Genomic DNA, 23106 nt, shown 5'->3' on the forward strand with positions numbered 1-23106 from the left:
GAGGCCTGGGCAAGAAATTGGTTTATGAAAGGCACCAGCTCTTTGGTGGCACCACATTGGAGTCCCTAACCTGGACCTTTGATATCAAAACAGTTAGTTTCACCTAAACAAGCAAGCTTTTACAGAGATCCAGATGAGGAAAACCTTCATAAAGTCCGCATAGTTGTCCTACACATGAATGTTGACAAGGACAAGTTTATAACCCAGAGACCTAACTCTTGAGCCTGGTTGATGCAGACCTTCCTAACTGGTTCTCAATAAGGGTAATGCCCTTTTCCAAAGAGCTAGTATTTCACAAGTTCTGCTCCATGTCCACAGGAACACCTCTTCATAGTGACACCCTTTTGGCCATGCCAAGGTTTGATGCCTATTGCCCTATTGGAATTAAGAGTGGAGCTGCATTGTCTTCTTCAATCCTTCCAGACTCCTCTGCGAAAAGCAGAGGACGACTGCCATAAGCGAACACTCAGGGGCATTTCCAGACTCTTGTGTGTAGGATTTTGGATATTCCTGGCAGGTCCAGAGGCAGTGTGCTTTGCTATGAAACACCTCTAGAAATCCAGGAAGCTGAGAATGCCACTTTTCAATCTTGGGCTGCCTGGGTAGATTGGTGCTGGTAGAGGTATTTGGATGCCACTGTCTGCCCTTTGATAAAAGAGGATTGATGATATTGTTCGACTATTGCCCTATATCTGCCTTGAGCCGTGTCTTTCTAAATGGCATCTTCATACTTAAGGATAAGCTAATCAGTAGACATATAAGAAAAACATGCTCCCAGGATGTAAGGTTTATTTTTTTGTTTCCCTGTGGTCTTAAACAGGAAAAAAAAAATTGGAGCGTCCATGTAAATAGGGTGAATGGTCAGAGGTACTCTGACCGACGGCTCAATGTCTGTTCGGCCATGCGTCAAAGGTTTCCACCAGTAGATCAAGTGGAGGTGCCACTGGTAGAAATACAAACGGTCCTGACTACACAGAGCAGGCAAACCAGACATTTGGTGGATAGGGTATTACACAACATTTGTTGTGGAGTACCCTGATCACCACATTCTACAATTGCTCTTATGTATTTTGAAAGGCTTCACACATTTAAGTAACGGATACAGGCAAATTAGAATGGCGTACATGGTCAGCTTTAAATATCTTCATATCATTCCAAATTTTTTCGTGCTGTGATACTATTTTTGCAAACTGCCACGCATCATAAAATAATATGCAAAATAAAATCTATGAAAGGATCGCCACTTTAGAAGCCTGATATTAATTATTTAAGATGCTATGAGACGGATTAAGAATATTTTGCTCTCCTCGAGCTAACAGGCACAGGTTTCAATGCCGCTTCAAAGAGAGAGAGAATTAACATGGCAGGCTTTATTTTCATCTTTCCTATGGGTAAAGGAAAGAAAAAGGTTTCATTTTGTATCCCGCTACTCTAGCATTCTGGCAGGATATGGGGAGAAAAGGCCACCTGAATCTCTCACATCAGGCTGCATGGTGTCAGCTCTGTCTTGCAGCACATGGAATATCAATTATTCAAATATAAAGACCTTTCTTCCTCTGGTGGAAATGTCAGTGTAAAAGGGTCACTTATTTTTAATCATCATCACCCAAACCGAAGGCCATTTGTGTGGTTGAAATAACCGAAGAGAAAAAGACTGCTGGGCCAAATCCATTTACCACTGCAGTTTATTCAGAACTAAAGTTTGGCGACAACATTTGCGTCAGTAAATCAATGAATTAATTTTAAAAATGTACAACCTCTATTGCTGACAAAGCACCTTTCGCGGTCTCGCTGACCAGACAACAGAAGCTGTCTGCTGGTTGAAAAGACCTATTGTCTGCTTACAGTGGGCTTAGAGCCCACCATTATTTACCATTGGCTGGCTTTATAGTCGATCTCATTTGCTTGCTTATTATTTGTCAGCTTGTGTGAGCTTTACTTCTTCATATTCTGTTTTTCCCTCTGCTGAGGGATAGTCACATTACTTACTACTCCGCAGAGCTGTGTTACTCTCGCTCATCCTTGTGCTCTTCCCTGTAGCCCACTGTGTTGTGCTTGCCATCGTGTGCTTCTCCCTCCTGTGTTACTTTCTCGCCTGTGTGATTCCCCACCCAAGAATTGCACGTTCCTCTCTTTAGCCCATACCCTTCTCTTCCCTCCACAACCCCCTTTCCTCTCTATCTCCATGTTCCTTCTCCTGCTGTCTGTATTACTTCATTGATCCATACCCATTGTGCTGATTGTAGCCCCACACCTACATTACTTCTGTCCCGTTTGGTTTCATCCTCTGTATTGCTTCTTTCCTCACCCATGCCCTCAATGTTGATAGCCCCCACCAGTCTTTTTTTATTTTTATTTATCGATCCAACTCAGATTGGAAAATAAACAAAATGCACCCTGACAGCTGACAGGCCAAGGTTTTGGTCAGGGCCACTAGAATTATAAGACAATGGAGGTTCAAATGATGCTATTATTATTGGTTGACTATATTCTGTGGCATGAATATTGTTAGAAATGGGATTTCTGGTTGCACCCAAGCCAGGCAGAAGATCACCCCTGCTCACCCCCTTGGTAGCTTGGCACGAGCAGTCAGGCTTATCCCAGAGGCAATGTGTAAAGCGTTTGCGCAACACACACACACAGCAGCAACACACTAGGCACACCACAAAAGAAACTCCATACAAGGTTATATCAAAAATAGCCTTTGTATTATCCAAAACACATTAAATTCATATTCACACATATACACTGTGCCAACTGGCACTAGGCAATAATTTACAGGGGACTGTATACACAGGACAGGGCCAATCGGGCCGCTGTCAGAACCTTTAGAAAGCACTAGTAACACATATGAAACACAACCAGTAACTACTGGCGAAATACTGTACTGAACATCACCTTAGGCACCAAATATCAGGCATAGAATCACATTACGCAATCCCTGTAGGCATGAATGCATTACGCATAAACATCCTGAGCATACCTTTGCTGCAATCTATTTGATTTATTCTATTGGTTATATCATTTATGGGATTTCTTATGACCTTTGTTAATGCACTAATTCGCGTTTCCCAAAAGATATACTTAGAAAAATCACAAACTCACCTGGACAGCAAATCAATCAGTTCAAGCTTGGACATCCCATCAGGAAGCAACCGAGGAACAGCAGCTACACACGTCCTGAAAAGGTCAATTTTTGGTTTTCTCTCACCACTGAAATGTAAAAAGAGTTCCTGCATCAACAAAACATAAGGGTAAATAGTGTACACACATACATATATACATACACACACATACTTTCAATTAAGTTCAGAATTTGGCTGAATTGCTTGCCCTATCCAGGTTGGGTTTGAAGAAATAAAGCCTTTTATTTATTTTGTATTATTTATAGTGCAGATGGAGTCCCTGTGGTGTCAGAGAGTTTTACAAAGATAAGGGTAGCACAGAATTGGCATAAAAGTAAAAAGATGATTCTTTTTATTATACAAAGTGTGATCTGCAAAAAGAATTGCAGAAACAAATCCTGTAAATTAGTTCACAGAATGAAAATTGGTGAGGAGCTATTGATTCACAAAAACTGCTTTCAATGGGTTTATATTTTTGGTATACTGGTCAGCAGGGAGTTACGATCCTCTATTCTGGATTGGACCAAAATTGGACAATTTGTTTGAAGTCTTCATTAGTTATATAGCATTTGATGCCCCACAAAAGTCTTATTTGGAATTGTGTTGCTTTGGCCAAAGCACTTACCTTTCATTGCCTAGTCTAGATCATAATGTCTAGTGATTGGCACACTCAATAATTGACGGCTGGCAGTCAAAGATGTTGAAGGCATGGGGGGGTGAGGGATTGGAGGGAGAAATAAGTCATTATTCAGATTTTGAGGGATTTAATTTAAGGTGGTGGTGGGTCACTTAGGACTGAATTTTTTCAGGATCTCACAAAGCATGGTAAAGTCTTCCAGAGAGGGTATTTTCAAATATAACTAGCTCAATAGGGTAGAAGTAACATAAAATATCACCTTGTTTCGGAAGAAAATGATGGAGCAACAGACAATACAGAAACCACTTGCCTGTCCTCCCAATATGATCAATTTACTGGCAGACTGTCTTTAAAACACTTGTAGAAGAGAAACTCAGGATAAGGCGTCTTTAGACGGACATCAGATGAAACAGCAGATTCTAGCAGCTGTTGTCACCTGCTATAACTTAATTCCAATGACAACCACATAAAAGTAAGTATGTTTACACCCTGTCGGTACTGAATCCCACTTTAGCTCCTTGTACAGGACTGCATTTACAGCAGGACTGGGCTTCAAATGTACACATACATATACTGTACCCTGACGGGACATCATAGTGTGTGCAGCCCAGGGTCCTCCATTGGAGCGGAGGCGCATCGCCCTACTTAAATGCCCCTGAGATAAAAAATAAAATGGCAATTTATTACCATTTTACATTCCATCCCCGTCCCGAACAGAGTGTCAAGATGGGGCTGCTGCAGAGTGACAGCAGCAGGGAGGAGGATGGGCTGTGTATGCAATGTTCAAAGTGCACACTTTAAACATCTCTAACGCAGCTGTCCTAAGACAACTGGGCTAGAGAAAGTGCATGCCTCCAAAGCGCTGTGGAGCGCCGAGTGAGGCTGCTCCCTTCAATCAGAGTGCTGCTCTCATGCTGGTGAGAGCAGCGCTCTGATTTTTCTAGGAAGTTTCCTGGTGGCTGCAGTAGCGACGTGGACATATTTTATTTTATTTTATATGTGCACCTCCCCAATAGATGCCAGCCGCCACTGGTGCAGCCATCTTCCATTGGCTCTTCTGGATCACCACATAAGAGGAAAGAAAGAGAAGGGTGATGCTGCCAGTATCTCATCCTCTTCCTATGTGTTCCTATACTATGCTATATTTGGACCCTACAGATAAAAGGAAGCTGAAGAAAGTCAGATGGTGTTGTGCTGCTTTCCCCATTCTTGAGAGACAGGAGGGACGAAGAGAAAAAATTGCAGTGGATGAGTTGGCTCAGCCGTTGCCGGGGATTGAACCGTGAGCCCCGTGCTCCGGAGTCAGCTGCTCTGGCTGCTACTTTATGCACTACAAAATGCAGTTTATGAATAGGGCCTATAAGGTCATTGAGGCACTTTCCTTTATTTGCATTAGTGTAATTTTTGCCTCTCCTACACTTGCGAAAAAAATATACCTGGCCTCCTCCTATTATCAAATTATTCACTTAACAGAGGCTAAGTCCGAGAACACTACATGGAATAATTGTAAACCTGCAACAAACAAACGAAAGCAAGCGGGGAGGACAGCATCAGCACACAATATATCAGACCCCGAGGTCAAAATGAAGCCCGAATCAGAAACACAGACAAGAGGTTGAACACACTCACCATGACTAAATACAAATTAAAAGCAATGAGACAAACCAAAATGAACTCTTCTCACACACACAAACGCACATTCTTTAAACGCAGTGCACGTCAAAACATTTCAAAAATACCCTGACATTGTTTTAATGCCACATACGGGGCACCAGGTGTCATTGCGGATCAGAGACACCTGCAACCTTCGTGCACAACGAAAAAATGCACAACCGTGCTTTGCCAAATACTTGTCATAACATGCATTCTGAAAAGCTCAACATTTCCTTCCTCGGTCCTTCACCCCACAGGCGGCAGCAGGCACAGTGATCGAAATAGAAGATGCGGTATTCATGCGGCGCTCACGTGATCATGTCTTCCGGCTCCTTGTTTAACATCTGCACGTTGGTCAGCATCATACACCTGCCCACCTCCTTGTCAAGGTGCCGGAGCATGTTGTCCACTGCCTTTCGGACTTGGGAGTAATACAGGGACATTCCTGCAAAACATGTACAACACAGGCATGAGCATCGTTTACAGAGACACAGATCTATCATGAGGGCTGCAAAATGAGGCCTTCGGGAGACATCCCCTTCAACATGCTCAGATAAACTTATCGAGTGATCCCACATCATGGTCTGCCCGGTTCTTAAATTCTACTGCAGTAGGCGTAAGTGAAAAATAGTTACAATTATTAGACATTCCGTAAATGTGCAGAAAACATAACTTTATTGTGCCCAGCGTAGGCCTGTAATCAATTTGGAAATAGACTCCTGTTCAAGTCAATGACGTTTTAAAATTGTTTTATAGGGCACACAGTGCATTACTTAATTGCTCAACCAGGCAGAGACGAGGCTGAGGTCACTTGATATACCGTTAGCTGGACTACTTTCGTTGAATTGCAGGTCCTGTAGCAGAATGAAGACCAATTTGCCTATGACTGGTTTCTGATTGTAGTGGCACAGTGAGCAGACAATGATGGCCCAGAATGCGACACTAAGTAATCAAAAAAGCGCAAGACTAAAGTCAGAGTTCCACCGAACAGTTTTTTGCTCATTTTGGATTAAAACACTCATGCTATGGTTGAGGCAAACTTCAATGCAGCGTTTTTGCCAAAGAGACACAGCATTTGTGCCTGAACCTGAAGTGCCTTCCATCTGCAAAACCCTATTGTCATTATGAAGATAGAGGGCTGCATTGACAGGCTACACAACACTAAGGGCCTGTTTACGACTTTGGCGGTCTGGGAGCGGGCCGCCACGCCAGCATCCTGCTCCCAGACTGACAAAGTTGACTGCTGTCGCCCGATAAAGAGTTTTCTCGTTGTCTGGCCGGCAGGTAGCATGACGGTCTCATTGCGGTGCCAATTGAAAAGGTACCACAGTGGGAGTGCCCAAGACTGTTTCTGCACGGCATGCACTATGCTGTGCAGTAAAGGGGGTACACGCAGGCAGGGGGGTACAACATGTGCCCCCCTGCATGCATCCCCATGCACATGAACAATACGGGGCCCTACCCTTTGTTTCCCCAGCGCCAGACTTTTTATGGCGGGCTCACCACCATGAAAAGGCTAGAGGTGGGGAAACTCGTAATATGCATGGCAGTGCTGCAGCGGGACCGCCATGTATATTGCTTTCCTAGAATCAGTGTGGCGGGAAGGAGGAATTTGTGATCCAACCAATTTCCTAAAGTTATATATTCTGATCAGGGGGGGGGAAGGATCACTTGTCCTGCATAACTTTGGGTATGCCGTAACTGTTCTGAGTAGTCCCAATAAAAACCCTCATGCACGTGCTGGCAAATATTGCGGTGTTAGGCGGTATATATTGTTTCTCCGCCGTCCCTCGCATGTGTGTGCATAATCATAGGGTTAGTTTTTTATGCAACCTCCATCCAGGAGGCATTACCCATTGTTAAAAACAGTAGTGATCAGTGATAGTGATTGTGACGTGAAAAAGTAAAAGGATAAAAATGTCTCTCTTATTCAGAAAAATTATTTTATTAGTTCTGTTTTGGAGGCAAAGATTTTAAAAATTCAATCGGTGAACTGGAGTGTTTATGACTCGTTCACACACAATAAGTGGTATAGGTAGACATGTTTCAGCCCTTATTATGCCAGGTGGGTCATATGGGCTTTCTTCAGGACCACAGTGCAAAACAGAGACCTCTCACGTCTGTTGGTGAAAAAGAAAAATTTCTAATGGAACACATCGTTATGTTGCTCCTATTGAGGTCAAATAGTACCTCCGTTTTTGGATATATTAAGCCTCTTCGGGATCAGGGTAGGTCAGGGAGGCGCTCTCTGGCTCTCCATAAGTTGCTTGTGCTGACTCTGCCACCTCTGGTCCCGGAACCAGAGGTGGCAGGTTTTTCACCAGCAGAGACGTGAGAGGTCTCTGTTTTGCACTGTGGTCCTGAAGAAAGCCCATATGACCCACCTGGCATAATAAGGGCTGAAACATGTCGACCTATACCACTTATTGTGTGTGAACGAGTCATAAACACTCCAGTTCACCGATTGAATTTTTAAAATCTTTGCCTCCAAAACAGAACTAATAAAATAATTTTTCTGAATAAGAGAGACATTTTTATCCTTTCACTTTTTCACGTCACAATCACTATCACTGATCACTACTGTTTTTAACAATGGGTAATGCCTCCTGGATGGAGGTTGCATAAAAAACTAACCCTATGATTATGCACACACATGCGAGGGACGGCGGAGAAACAAGAAATACCGCCTAACACAGCAATATTTACCAGCACGCGCATATTGCTTTCCTAGACTGCCACGTTACCACCAGGGATCATGGAACCCTGGTGGTTGCGCTGGTCCCAAAGCGCTCCAACCGCTGCTCTCTTAATACGGCGGGCAGACCGCTGGTGCGGCAGTCCCCGACCGCCAGCACACCTCCACCACAGGTTTGGACCGCCAATCTCGTAATCAGGCACTAAGACATAATCTTTAGACTGCAAGCATTCCTCATAGAAGCAGGCAAAATGACAACAATGCAGCAGTTTAAAACAGAAACTATGCATATACCATACATCTATTAACCTTGAGAAGAGTAACCTTCACCCAGCTACAGACACTGGCATACCTCAAGCAGAGGGTGCACCCAAACACCCCTATGGCTGCAGACTGATGCACGAGCCTTTGAGACTCTGTCTCATTCAAGAAAACCTCGTCATTCCTCTGCTTCCCATCCCAAGGGCACAGCATCTTACGTGACCAGGCGTTCACAAGCAGCAGGGGAATAAAGACCTATTTAGCATCCACTTGAGAGATCTTTGCGGGCTATAAATCTAGCAACAGGACGTCATTTCGGCATTGGTCCTTCACCCCACGCCCACAGGCTAATTGCTGCGCTATCTGGTACATTTGCATGAGCAAGGGGTATTTTTAGCAGACAGGCTGAATACGGCTGCCGCGTTCAGTATAATAACCTTCAGTATTACGTGCATTGCTGCAGGATACATTTCATGTCTTGGAAGTAAATGTGAATGGTAGGAATAACCTACCTTCCTACTGGATTGGATGTATAGCACAGCTTTATGCTCACTCAACACAACCTAAATGCAAACGTATACCATGAATGACCAAAGTGCGAGGGATCTATGACATGGCAACACACACCCTTTGAACTATGATGACATCACACTTGACCCTTTTACCTCTTATATGCTGCAGAAAGGCTAGGGTAAGTGCATCAGGTACTAAGTAAAAAAAGTGAAATGAGCTCTGAGCGATACTCACTTTCCCTTCTTGTCGCTATCCTTCTCAGCCCAGAATCTACATATAGCGAGGACGGTGCCAAGGGCAAGACATGGATAGCAGCTGCCACCGCTTGCTAAGCCTAACTGATGTCTGTGATGTGCAAATGTTTTTCTTGGGGCAATGACGTTTCAAGCTCCTGGTATGATCAAAACAAAGATACCACCCTCATACCCTTTTTTTGAGATAACCCAAAAGTACCATAATTCTTTGTTCAATCGAAACCCAGCTGTGATCTTCACTAAGGGCTGCACGTTTGCCCCTTTTTTGTGGCTGGCCTAGTCTTTGAGAAGTGGTCCAAAAATCCAATAACCTTCGTTGCACTACAGCCACCACATTCCTCTTCCAAGACCTTCCCCTGGCATATTTTTCCATTTGAAAACGCACTAAATATCAGATCCAACACCACCTCTGGCCTCCCCAAATACTCAAGAAACTCTCAGGCAGCACCTAAAGAAATAAAGCTACAAACATTTGAATTCTCAGAAATACCTGGGGACATTCTCCGTCCCCCATCCACCCCCCTCCCTACTCAAAAAGCAAAACACTGTTAGCTCTATTCCTAACAAAGCCACTTACTGGCATGACCGTACTCGAAAGAGCTCTTTGCATTCTATTTTCTTGTTTTAAAAAGCTGGTTTTGTTTTTACTTTAGCAATAGACTCTGAGATCACCTCAATCCAATTCAAATCAGGTCTATCAACTGCATCTGCCGGATTTCAACATTTGGAAAACCAATCCATTCTGTGTGGGGCCATTTGAGAGAATCCTGCGCAACAATATGCCTGTCCCAGCTTGTATAAGAACCTATTCTTAGGGATGGTCACACTCTTAAGCTCCTCTTTGCATAGTCAGGAACTAACATCCCCAAACTCCCTTTCCCTTGGATATCTCTATTCCCCCCCCCCCCCCCCCCCCACCCCCCGTTCTCTCTAAATCCATTGTAAAAACGATCAAGTGTCCATGGCACAAAGTCTCATCTACCAATATTACTGCAGCACTTGAAATTATCTACAACAAAACGAAACAATTCATTGGAAGAGTTGGTCTCTAGTTACAATATTTGGATTGCACATGCTGTAGATTCCATCACTCCACATGTGTAGTCACAAATCAAATCTTTTCCTCTCTAGTTTACAGAAATTCTTCAAACAGCAAAAGTGGCTTTAAAAAAATTGAAAGAGACTGATGCTCTGATTAAGCCACAGATAAATATTCCCTTTACCAAAAAGCATTGATGAGTGATAACTACCAATCCAGACATGTTAGGGCATCATACGTCGTGATGCAAACCGACAACTCTAGTAGCTCAGGAAAAGCACTCTATGAAGAGGTAAAGCAGTGATTAACTTAGTTATCCCCACCTGTTGTAAAATGGCAATAATTCTTTCTCAGACTTTGGGCAATGACTTCTTTCACAACCAGCAACATTTGTGATATCTAAATACATCCATGACGATTACAAAAGATACTACACTTGATATAACGATCTCCACTAAACCCAGTGGTTCGGAATTCAAGCACAAGAGACGGACAGCTGAAGAAAGCATATCCTTTAGGTATATTGGACTCCCCCCTTGACCTGTGTCAGAGAACACATTCTTCCTTTGGCCACTGACTTTATCACTGCAGTTGTAACTAACCTTGGTAACATGTCACTGGTAGAATGCAGGGTCCCATCCAATTAAAAAGAAGTCTTGATGCTACCTTTTTTGGAAAATAAACACTTTTTATGTAACAACCTCCCATTTTGTTGCAACCTTTACTGATCAAAATTATAGAAAAAAAAGTAAGTTCCCAGTGCGCATTCTTCTCAGGAACCAATAAATTCCTGAATCTCAGCTAGTTTGATTGCACCCTCTCCATAGCATAGAGACCGACTTAATTCCTGTACTTCATGATCTAAGACTCTTAATAGTCCAGATGGATGGTGCTGCTCAACGTCTTGGTGACCTTTGATACTGTATCATAGTACATCCTTCTATATTAATTCTACTGCGAGGGTGTCCAGGATAAATTTCTCACCTGGATAGCTTTGGACAGCTTTGAATTTGCATGACCGTCCCAGGCTGTCTATTCTCCCTTTCACTTTGAGCTCAGGAAACTCGAGCAGGATGCACACCCAACTATTCTTTGAGCCCTACCCTTTTTTAATGTATATGTTTAAACTTTTTAACAACTCGCCGAAGCACACAGCATGTCACTTATGACTCAGACCTTGTTTTGGCTAGACGTTCCTTCCTGCGATCCTTGCTTCGACTTGCAAAACCTCCTCATGAAAGTGGTTTCTGGGCTGAACACCACTGGCAAAACAGAAATCCGTTTACCCTTAAACTAGACCACACTGTTTGACCAGCTGGGAACCTCAGAAGCTGGGTGCACCTCTCACTCAGGTACTGGAAGTACAACATCTTGGTTTCTGGTTCTACCATGGTTTTGACTTAAAAACATAAGGGTGCAAGTTGTTGTCTTCCTGTTTCCAGCAACTGGGACTGGAAATGTTTTTCCTACCTAGCCACAATCTCGCTGTAGGTAACAATAAAGGCCATTGCATTATCCAGGTTAGACTATTACAACTCTTTGTATTCGGGCCTCCTAGCTTACCTTCTTTCTAGACTGCAGCGAATTTAAAACATGATTGTGCACCTTATTTTGAAACTCCCTTGTCACTCTCACATTTCGCCTCATATGGCTGCTCATTATTGGTTACTCATTTTCAAATGCAGACTGTTCAAGATTCTTTGCATGGTTCATCATGCTTTAGCGCAATGAAGGGTTCCATCCATCTTTCCTCTAAACCGGTTCAGTACTCTTCTTACCAAGCACTCAGATCTTCTCTTGGGTTGCTTCAAGTTCCTAAATTCTGACACGGCTAGATGGGGTTTCTGGCTTTCTTCTATCTGGCTGCCAAACAATGGTACTTACAACCACTCAAGCTTCTCCTAACCACAATTAATTTAGCTTTTTGGAAGGCCAAACACAAATAACTCATTTCCTTCTAAACCTAATGCTTCAGCCTTTATAGCTTCCACAGACATTTTGCTAGTACCTGGATACCCCTCTATTTGATCATTGCGCGCTATAAATGCTAAGAATAGAATAAACATATCAAGTCTACTATGAACAACTACTGACTCATCACTGGTCTCAAATGGATTTCTAAATTTTTGGAGAAAGTGGGAACCTCCCAGCTTCTAATATATTGGCCACCAATTAATCTGGTTTCTGTCCCAAAGATGGGACATAAACAGCTGTCTTAAACGCCTGTGATGTTATTCTTGAAATGCCTGACCAGGAATCTGCTTGCAGGATGATTCTTTTTCCACTGCTTTGATATGGTGGACTACATCATTCCTGTACAGACTCCAGTCAGTGCCCCATGTCACAGACTAAACACATGAATAGTTAAAATCATTCTTCAAGGACAGTTTATAATATTGTAAATGTGGAAAGCTCAATTTGGAACTCGATTGTCTGCCTAAATCTTCAACAGTCACATAAAGCCCCTCATGGACCTCTTTTGCTCCCATAAGCTCCTATTCCACACATTTACTTGTGAATAAAATTTTCAGCGAACCAATCCAGAGAGGTCTCCATTTGACTAAAAGATATCAAAACCTGAATGTGTCAAAACTGCCTTAAACGTAATGGCTCAATGACATAAATCGTACTGCTGGGCCACCACATCAAGAGAAATACAGCATCTACACACCCAAGACTTCTTAAGAAAAACAGCAGAAATTAAAACAATGTTTGAAATCCTAGGCAATCACTGAGAGGCAGACCAGAGCCTCAATTCCCAAGTCAGCAGTAGTGGCAAAATCCACATGAAATCAAGTAAAAGTGCTGAAAGAAAACGTTACCATTCATACCCAAAGAACAACACTGGCTAGCCTACCAAAACAACATACATCAAACGGTGTGGCCTGAGTAAAACCCAGAATATCGCCCAACATAGCTGAAAGCTCCACGGGCTGCCAGTATTAGCTAGGGGCACCTTCGAAACACTCTGCCTCATATCTAAAATGCCTTCATGGCTCAGTGCCAAAATACGTACAGAACAAAAAATAAATTAAATCCAGTGCTCTACACTTAAACCACGTGTGGCTGGACTATACCGGTCTAACAACTTGTCTCAAAACCTAGGTAATGCCAACAACCACATGGCATTCAGAATCTAGCTCCAACTCCTGAATGGCCTGTTCTCTCTCTTGCACCTGGAAGCAAACAACCCAGTTATGCAATGTGCACTGTTCTAAAATAAATAGGTATGCAAATATTCCCAGTGTTTATGGATGGGTTTCCAAGCAGCTGAGAGTTGAACTGAAGCAAATAGGAAGCCATGCTGGTAAAGAGATGCTATCAATAATACTATCATCGGCTACTGACCTATCATCTTTGCTTCATCCTCTGTAAGGGTTTTGCTTAGGTAAGTCTTCTTCACTCTCAGCGTGTTACCCGAAGGAAGAACTGCTCCAGTAACCGGCATGGGAGGCTCTCCGTCTTTCTGCTGCAAGCTGTCTGCAATGACCAGGAAGGCTCGCAAACCGATGTTCATTCTCTAAAGATAAGAACAAATAAGGTAATTGAAATAAACCATATTTATAGAATTTCATGAAGCAGTTTGACCATTCATCACAAGAACACCATACAAAATAATGTACAAATAACTGAGGATCAGGAGTCCATACTGGCCTTCTTGTGGCAAGAACATACAACTAGAGTTCTGTCACCACCTTAGAATTGGACTCTTCTTCAGTGTCTGAAATGTGTTAGTTGCATATTCCTTCTCCATTACTCAAAATGATTCACTTTGCAGGGGGGTTCTCCAGATTTTTTTAAATTATGCACTAAGCTTATCTTATAAAGTGGTGACAAATGCACATTTTGACAAGACTCAACATCGTTAAAAAACCTTAGCTGTCCAACTTTGGAGACTACATTGACTTTACCATGTTATTTAGATGGCCTTCAACCATTAGGTCGACGGTTCTTCTAGTTATTGTACCTTCAGACTGATCTGTGAATATGCTATGAACGAAATATGTCAATTTACAATGCAAAGCTAAAGTATAGAACTTGTGTTTGCTATTGCTTTTACACTATTTACCACAAAGGTTTGTGCTACGTGACTGCCACAAGCAAGCCAACAGCTTGAATTTATTATCACTCACTCCATCCTTTCAGTTACATAAACTTGAAACATATTAGCTTCTTTTCAAATAGTGTACCACCTACAACTGTGTTACTACACCCAAGACTTCGGAGTCTGCGGGTGGGACGCTGGAGCGCTAGATCATCTTTTTGTTTGAATACCTCCCTGTTCAAGACCCACAAACTGAAATTTGAAACTAGATATTCTGGCCAATCACTGTGCTATTAGGACATATTTTTACAAACCACTGACAGGTTGTCACTTGTCTGTGGATTGTAGTGTTATGGGATTTTCATATATCAACCACACAGTATATTTTAACGTTTGTATACTAATTCACCATATATGAGTTCGGGTGTTTTTCAGCTTTCAGGATACCCAGTTTAGTGGCAGGTATTAGGCTGTAGAAGATATCCCCGAGTCTATGCATTGATCCAGGCACATTTTTGCTTAAGAAAAGTTGACAGGTGATTCAAATTTTGCATTGAGGACAGTCCTGCATGATGCATCTGTTTGCCAATTTGTTAAGCTCAAGCTACTTGGAAATGAATTGGTAAAGATTGTTCAATCCCTAGCTAGCTATCGGTGACACGTTTCAAGTGTGAGAACCAGGTGAACCATCCATTTCAGGTATCTCCTTTACTTTAGTTACAGTCGTTTTAATAGCACCAGACGTATTTTAATTAAGCCAGTTCAAAAACTTACATGTGTATCAAATTTTCACAATGTGTCACTACAAAAGTCACAGTCACATGGCACATTCTACAATGTGCAAATATAGCAACAGCTTGGAAAATCCTGCTTCGTTATTGGGAAGGGAGAATAATACATAACTTTCATCAATCAAATACATTACTTTTGGGCTTGCGAGGTAATTAAGAATTATACATCAATATGCAGTACAAGCATATCCTTAATAGTCAAAAACTCAAACAAAGAACAGATGTAAAGTATGCAAGCAGGCATGGCGGGTGTGTCAAATACACAGGTAGCCATTTTCTACCTTCCACCAGGCCACACAGTGACATCAGACCCACCCAAAACACTCCACAGACACAAGACAAACGAAAACACAGCGAGCTCTACCTCGGGGTTGAGACTGAATGCTTTTGCTGGCTTTCCCACGGAGAGCAGGTCGAAGATAATTTCTTTCATAGCAAAATCAAGTCGTTCCTAAATCAAAAAGACAATGAAAATGTATGATTGAACTTTAATTTAATAGAAAAAATGGCAGAACAATGTTGATTTACCCTCAGTTGTGTCTAACTGTCCTGTTAATGGACAGCATGGTAACCTCTTCTAGTTTAGTTTGAATTTTTGATTGGCTAGGTTGTAGAAATAATTCTTCTTTATTTGAGTATCAAACAAACCTTATCTTTATTTTAATTTTCCCGATACTACATTATCTTGAGTACGATTTATTTTGAGCATTTAAATTTGTTTTCATTAAATAAAAAATGGACAGTACATGGTTTAAATAAAGACGCACTTTAGCGTAAGCATAAGTGGTGGTTTGTGGATGGATAGAAAGTTCATAGCAGTCAATGTGTGTAGGGGTCTGGCCTAATCACTGTATGGTACAAATTGGTCTGACAGTGTCACTGTAAGCCTGATCTCCAAATACACATGGGTGTAGGCTTTGTACGTGGAGCAAAGTGTGAGAAGAAGCATGCCATTGCATTCGAATATGTACCATCTATAGAGATGTTTGTGACTTAGTTAATGCCATTGGCTATGACGCTATTTTAGGTGTAGGTAGAATAAGGTGTAGTATAGGCTTTGGACCCCCCCCCCCCCCATGACAAAAGTGGAGCAACCTATAGTAATGTCCTTAACTGATCAGCCAGGGATATAGTCCAAGACTTCCTAGAAGTGGCATGGACTGAACCAGAGGAATAAGCATTAAAAGAGTCTCTGCTGTATGTGTTCTGGTCGATCCTTTACAGAGTGAAATAGAAGAGACGTTACTGTGGGCAAGAGAAGGTTTAGGTCTTCATTCCTTCTTGTTGTGGCACTGCGCCACCCATAGTAATGAGCGTTACAGAACCAGTCACGGTATGTGTTATGAGGACTATCCTTGGATTGGCAGATCAGCAATTCAGAGTGATGATTGGAAGGGAGTGATGCTGCCCGAGGAGGCGTGGCTTGATGGAAAGTCTGGCATTCCCAACAATATTGCATATTACCCTTCACTACAGTGGAAGTGTTGACATAGATAGTGGGCCAACCAAGTAAGTTTTAATTCAATAAAGATTCATAGATATTAAGGCCTGATTTATAGTTTAGCAGGTGGTATTCCTTTTGTGAGAGTGGCGGAGGCCATTACGTCTGCCACCCTGGCACACTATCATCCGTCACATTTAGAGAGGACTGTTGGCCGATCGGCCATCTCTGTGCACTGAAAGTACTCCTGTCACAGCAGTTGCTTTCCAGGTAGAAAAAGGCTTGGTGGACAGCTGCTGCCAGTTTTGATGACCATTCGCCAAACTTTTCCAAAGAGTGTTTTTTTAATCAAATTCACAAGGAGTTAATTTGCTTAACAAATTGACCCTCCACTCCCTGGGTATTTTCTCCCACACTGTGGGAATCATTATTTTTCTTCTGTCCCTCACTGCCAGGTTTTTCCTAAATAGTGTGGATGCGTGATGTCCTTCCTCCAGCTAAACCTACTCTGTTGGGCTGCTGGAGGACATTTCCCGATGGCAGAGCCAGCAGGGGCACCACCATTGGAAAACAGATGGTTGTCTGGGTATGGGGTTTTCAGAGGTTAATCCAGGTGTGATAGATGCGCAATCCAAGGATGTAGTAGGGAGGTAACGGAGAGGTAATAGTGCAACCCAGGAAAGTATGACCTAGAGGCACTGATGGTAGACCCAGTGCTTCTAGCAGTATTGCAGGTTACACTTCAAACCCTTGCTGCAGTTTATACAGAAAATGGGCAGTCCAAAAGTAAATTTAAATTCAGACGAGACTCAAATCGATTATTTGATGTAGTTGTAGTGATAAATAGAATCTATGCTGTAGTGCCATTTACAAACATGTATATCAAATACTTTTTACTTCAAGTAAGTAGTAACAGAAGAAGAACAATGACCATAAATACTGTGGTGCTAGTTCTACAAAGAGAAAGATCACAACTGGTTTATTTCAAATGCGCCTTAACATTTTAAATAGTATAAATACCACTAGAGCATAAACGTGGTCACTCACAGAATGCATTTTAATACAGGAGAGGCCTACACAGATTAAGACCATATCAGTAAAAGACCTGCCAATTACACATAATACCAGTGGTGCCGTTTTCCCAAAAACATGTGGCTATCCAATATATATTTTATTTTAGTGGGCTCTAAACAGGTTAAATATGGCGGTGGAGGTGTTTACTGGGAGCACAGAGAGATACAATTAATCCCGGTTTGATTTAAGCATATTGAATTTTGTATTTAGGACTGGATGACCAGACCTTTTGTAGGGCATGGAGATATTTTTATATTGATGGTTAGACGTTCTATGGTGTATGGAGCAGCTCAGCGTTTGCACAGAAATCATACCTGCGAATTAACCATCATATGGTGATCTCAAATGCCAGGACAACATCTCAAAGCCGTCGAGGGCTTCCCTTCTGTAGTGTAGCTATAACAGATGCCATGCAACAGCATTGTTATTCTTTCTACTCTAGGAGATGATTAGGGTCAATCTTCACAAAGTTCCTAAATCCATGTAGTTTTAGAAGGTTCATAGTTAGTTTTTGCCGTAAGAGAGTTCCGGAGCTTAGAGTATGCAAAGGAGGAGGCCACACCAATATGCTCCTCTTAAAGACAGCTGTGATCAGAGGTGGTGCAAACCTGGAGTGGAGGGCTACGTAATGTGGATATCTTTCAAGCTTTACTTCCATCAACAATGGTTGCTCTAGCACTACTTGCAGTAAGGGAATCCTTACCTTTGGAATGTATGTTCATTATCTGCTACACTCATTAGCTCTGTGGACATCAATGGAGTCACAGCAATATTTCTGTTAAAGCACATTGATATCTTACCTCAATGGTTTATTCGACTGAAAGAAATCTTCAGCCATAAACTGGAAAGTGAAGGAAGCGACTATCTAATCATGGAACATAATAGGACCGGTGATTGCACTACTCATCTATTTACCACAGGATACATATGTTGTCACGGTATACATATAGGAGAGGTATGTATAGAAAATCTATGCATACTTACCTGCGATATTTTAGTTACAATATTGTGGCCACTAAATATTATAGAGTTATAACATATTTAAAGATCAGCGTCTTGATTCTTTATCTCATTGCTGGTATGGAGTATTTCCCCCCCTTTAAAAATGTCTACAAAGATTTTCGATAGGCAAAAACCACTGCCACCTAGTAAGGCAAATGTAAAGTTATTAGGTCAACTTTTTCACAAAAGCATAATATGAAATCAATATGAAAACAATAGAATATTCCCTGGCTGTCACTTCGTGGCCTACTGGTCAGAAGCAGTTTTTGGAACAGATTATTACCCTAGCTCTATGTGTGGCATTTATTTTTATACGAAATACATTTCTATCCACTAAAAAAATCCTACCGTTCATTGGTAGACTATTTAAGTTAGAGAAAGACTTACAAACCAACAGGAGAAAAAATATACACCTGAAGTGCAGGTGTATCTTAATGACTTTTGCCCAAAGGGTGCAATTTTACGGAACTGTCAATGCCTGGAATAGTATTGGTAGTACACTATATTCTGATTTTCACATATAGAAACATGGCTGGATAGGCTTTTAGCAGGTGAGATACCCGCTACACATACTATTAGCAAAACAGATTCATCAAGTGGTGTCCACTGCCTGTGAAGCTGGATTTTCCATAATGGGAATGGCACGCCTGGTCATTCTGCTGGATTGGGTAGGAGAATATTTGGAACACTGCCTAAAACACTGGCCAGTCAGGATCAGGTGTGGGCTGAGGTTTTCTGCATACTGCTCTGCTCATTTAAGTTATCAAAAAACGAAATTTATGCAGGTAAATCGACAATCCCGATTCAAAGAAAGAACAGTTGCATTTTACTCTTGCAAAGTTCACTTGTGAATGGGTAAATTCGGCCAGTATGGCTGAATTGCAGTAACTGAAAACATATGGATACTGTTGGGATTTGACACAATCCTAAGGGAGACTACCAGAAAACGCAGATGAACACCCACAAACTGCTGATGGTTTCATTATTTGAAAAGACACAACAATTTACTTCTGTGAAGAGCAGGATTAATTGCTTTTTCAGAGTGGGGATAAATAGAGGGCACCCCGATGGGGCTGTAAAGAAATGGGTTTCTCAATGGGTAAAGAAATTACTCCTTGAATAAAGAAACAATGAATTACGTAAAATGCATCATTTTCCATTGGGGTGAAATTTGCACACACCCACTTTCAAACATCCATATGAGTAGCTGGTGGTGTGTGCAAGTCTGGTATTGTATGGTGAAAGCCATAATTTTGGACTAGTGTTACAGAAGTCTTTATGTCTGGCGGATATACTTCTGAATTTGAGCATCAGGACCAAGTTGCACTTGTGAGGACAGCACATAATATAACCATTTTGGCTGAGTTGACTGTACAAGACAAAGAACATTTGTGTGGAATGGTGGCGTTATGCACATTCTAAAAACTAGAAGTCGAATATACACTATGAGGTGCAAATACATAGATCAATATGGGTGCAGAGGAATGGGGCTAAAGATATCATACCCTAAACCTTTGAAGAAAAAACATAAATGCTATATATTCAGTGTCATCACAGAAGGCATTTACAGTTTGTCGTACACTCATCCATACACTACAGCTTTTGAAAAAGACCCTGCTCTAACTTTATCAAACAACTGTCCTAGTACCAAGTGTGTGAAATGCATTAGGCGCTTTACAATTTGTATTTACACAACAGATCTTTTGCATACCTGTGCAATAAACTGTATAATTTTTACAAAGATGTTGAGCGGCATGTCCCTTGGAACCACAACACGGGAGCCCTTGGGGAAAAGTGTTGTGATGATGGTTGTAAGTCGGCTGGGAGAACAAGAGAAACAGACATTGTCAAACGCAGCCTTTGAAAAAGAAATACATATTTTTCTGCATTCTGAAAGGCCAAGTGCAAAGAGAGTCTACCAAACAGATCGCTCACTGGCCAGATGTTCGAAGTATGCCCATTTTGCTGACAAGTTTGCAATAATATAACACTGCTTTTTGTTCTCAATTACACACTACCCACCACGAGAAAACACTTGGGCAAATAATCAAAACTACAAAAAATATTACAATTTCTTAAATTTGGCACATAAAGCTGATGAAACGTAAGATCCCTGAGAGGTGGGAAGGATGTGAATTGTGATACAAGTTCTGAGACACTAAATGTAGTCTATGGTTAAGTATTTACCTTGGGGTACATTATTAGGAGCACAACTTGATTTCTGCACAGGCTTCTGCACCGAGTCAGAATGTTACAACATATTAAGCGTTCAGTCTTTTTCACTAACTAATTTTACAGGCTTTTTAAGTACAACACATCTCAAAGAACATTTGTAGTAACACAGACTATACACCACTGCTTAATTTGAGCCGGTGGTTTCCAGTGCTCAGCACCGGCACTTAATCATCAACACCAGCGCTTTTCATGAGCACCAGTTAAGGACACATTAATTTACGGGTGATTAAGGGATTTGTCCAGAATTACAGGGATGTTGAGCCGACGCCGAGACTCAAACCTGGTTCCTCTGGTCCGAAGTGGGCAGCTCTAGCCATTACTCCACATCCTCTCCCCACTTTCAAGGTTAGCATTTGGTTCTGTTTTAGGCAGCGCTAACAGGAGAAATTGGCTGCTGGTGAAAGCTGCCTCCTGACGAGAGCCCTGGCCCTTCTGTTTTTTACATATTACCACTGCTATACACCAACCTTCACCATCGAAACACAGTCGGAGGAATTTGCATCAGAAGGGCAATAGGCTGAATTGTTAATCTTCATTCTCTTCAGTCCATGAAACCCATGGCTCAAGGTCAAGCTCACAAACCATAGGTAACAGCACAAAACCTATTAGTTAGATGGACCCGGCAGGAGAAGTAGGGTTTAACCAAACTCAGCCGAGTACGTACCCTGCTTTGACGCCATGACATAAGAATGAACATGCAAACAGCTTCAACCAATGTAGTCACCAAGAATAGGTGTATATTCTGTGCACCAAAGAAACATGGCTTGCAGGCAACTTGGTTACTATAATCAATGACATTTTCCCACTGGGCTACAAAATCATATGCATAATAAGGGAGAATACAACCGAGGCAGTGGGGTGAAACAGTAGATACTAAAATTGGTAATATACTGAGATCAAAACTGCAATATAAGCAAGTTTTAAATGGATGATCACCTAGCTCACAATCAATTGAAATGATCCCTCTGTCACAGGAGTGAACAAGTGACCTAAACAAAAGTTTTAAAACAATGTGTTTAACACCTTGACCGTGGCGCAAATTCAGTCGTGGTGCTGGAGAATTAATGAGTGGGCGGGGTACGGACGGCCCCCAGCCCTCCTCCGCACACGCCTACTGTGACGTCGGATGGACCAGGGCCGTCCCTGGTCTGTCCGACGCATGGAACGGGTTATTCAGTTTTCAGAACATTACAAAACAAATTGGTGCAGCATTGCATTATTAAGTACTTTCACAATATTAGTGTGGTAGGCGTGGGGACAGAAGTTTCCTAGGTGAGGGCAAAGAAACAGGAGAAAGGGACCAATACCAGGCATCCACACACTTGTAGGCACTACTACTTGAGGGGATTATGTGAACGACCTAAACATATGTTAAGTAGTGTGCATGTTTAGGGGATCTCTATGCTATTTTTCCCTAAATTGTGCTTTTCTTGCATGTTGCTTTCCACACTACTTAAGCCACAAGCTGCCAGGATCTTGCCTACTTCTTTAATTCAAAAGGAACAGAAAACTGAGATTGGGTAGGTGTCCATAGGACAAGGAAATACCAATAATCTAACCTCTGCCCCGCATCTTGGATCTAGACTACTGCAACGTTTTTACACCGAAAACCTCTGTGGAAGCCTACAACAAGTACAGGTGGTAGAAAAACGCAAACATAACTTCCCTTAAATTTAGGACCATGTCGTCCAGTGCATTTCAGTATCAAATTCAAAGTCATTTGGAACATGTGCAAGATTTACTCAAGCAATGGCTTGTGATTCTCTGATAATAAATCCTTTTCCTATAGGAATTTCCTTGAGTTTTTGACATTGGCACAGATATCAAGTGCGAATGAGATGTGTTCAGTTCTCCTATTGTTACATTGAATACTGGCACTATGCAGGCCATTACTGAGCTAGGAAAGAAGGGTGTACGGGTAAAAACAGTGTGGCGTAAAGCATCATATGAGCTGTCAGCACAGTTTGTAGAGTAAATGTGCCAACTTGACTCTACAATCTTAAATTTCGCAACCAAAAACACTTGCCCAAATCAGACTTTGATGGACTTTCAAAATGTTATGTTTAAATGCTTCAATCATCAATGGTGATACTTACCCCTGTGTTGCAGTATTACTTTCACATTTAATTCTGATCATGTAAACCCATAATAATCTATACAACGATTCCAATGCAACTCGAGCCATTTTGGGGTCTTTATTCTAGAACAAGGGAAACAACACCACAACTTAAGTACAATGACTGAAAGATGACAGTTTATAATGTATCACATTAATAATTCATATATATGAAAATTCAGCAGTTATATTTATCCGAAGTAACTGTAACTTATGCCCTAAAGT

The 23106-nt window shown here is 41.8% G+C and overlaps 1 protein-coding gene across 6 annotated transcripts in view; it reads right to left on the reverse strand.

The window, feature by feature from the left end:
* FRY (FRY microtubule binding protein) overlaps positions 1–23106 on the reverse strand; it is a 674187-nt gene that overhangs the window by 241546 nt on the left and 409535 nt on the right. For all 6 annotated transcript variants that reach the window (XM_086935130.1, XM_086935129.1, XM_086935133.1 and 3 more), the window contains exons 12-17: positions 22862–22965; positions 20242–20350; positions 15378–15464; positions 13526–13697; positions 5728–5860; positions 3106–3213 (exon numbers count right to left, since the gene is read on the reverse strand). In XM_086935130.1, the coding sequence (XP_086791256.1) occupies positions 3106–3213; positions 5728–5860; positions 13526–13697; positions 15378–15464; positions 20242–20350; positions 22862–22965 (713 nt within the window). The remainder of the gene's footprint in view (positions 1–3105; positions 3214–5727; positions 5861–13525; positions 13698–15377; positions 15465–20241; positions 20351–22861; positions 22966–23106) is intronic.

Source organism: Lissotriton vulgaris, chromosome 8 (assembly GCF_964263255.1).
Source record: "Lissotriton vulgaris chromosome 8, aLisVul1.2, whole genome shotgun sequence".
NCBI lineage: Eukaryota > Metazoa > Chordata > Amphibia > Caudata > Salamandridae > Lissotriton > Lissotriton vulgaris.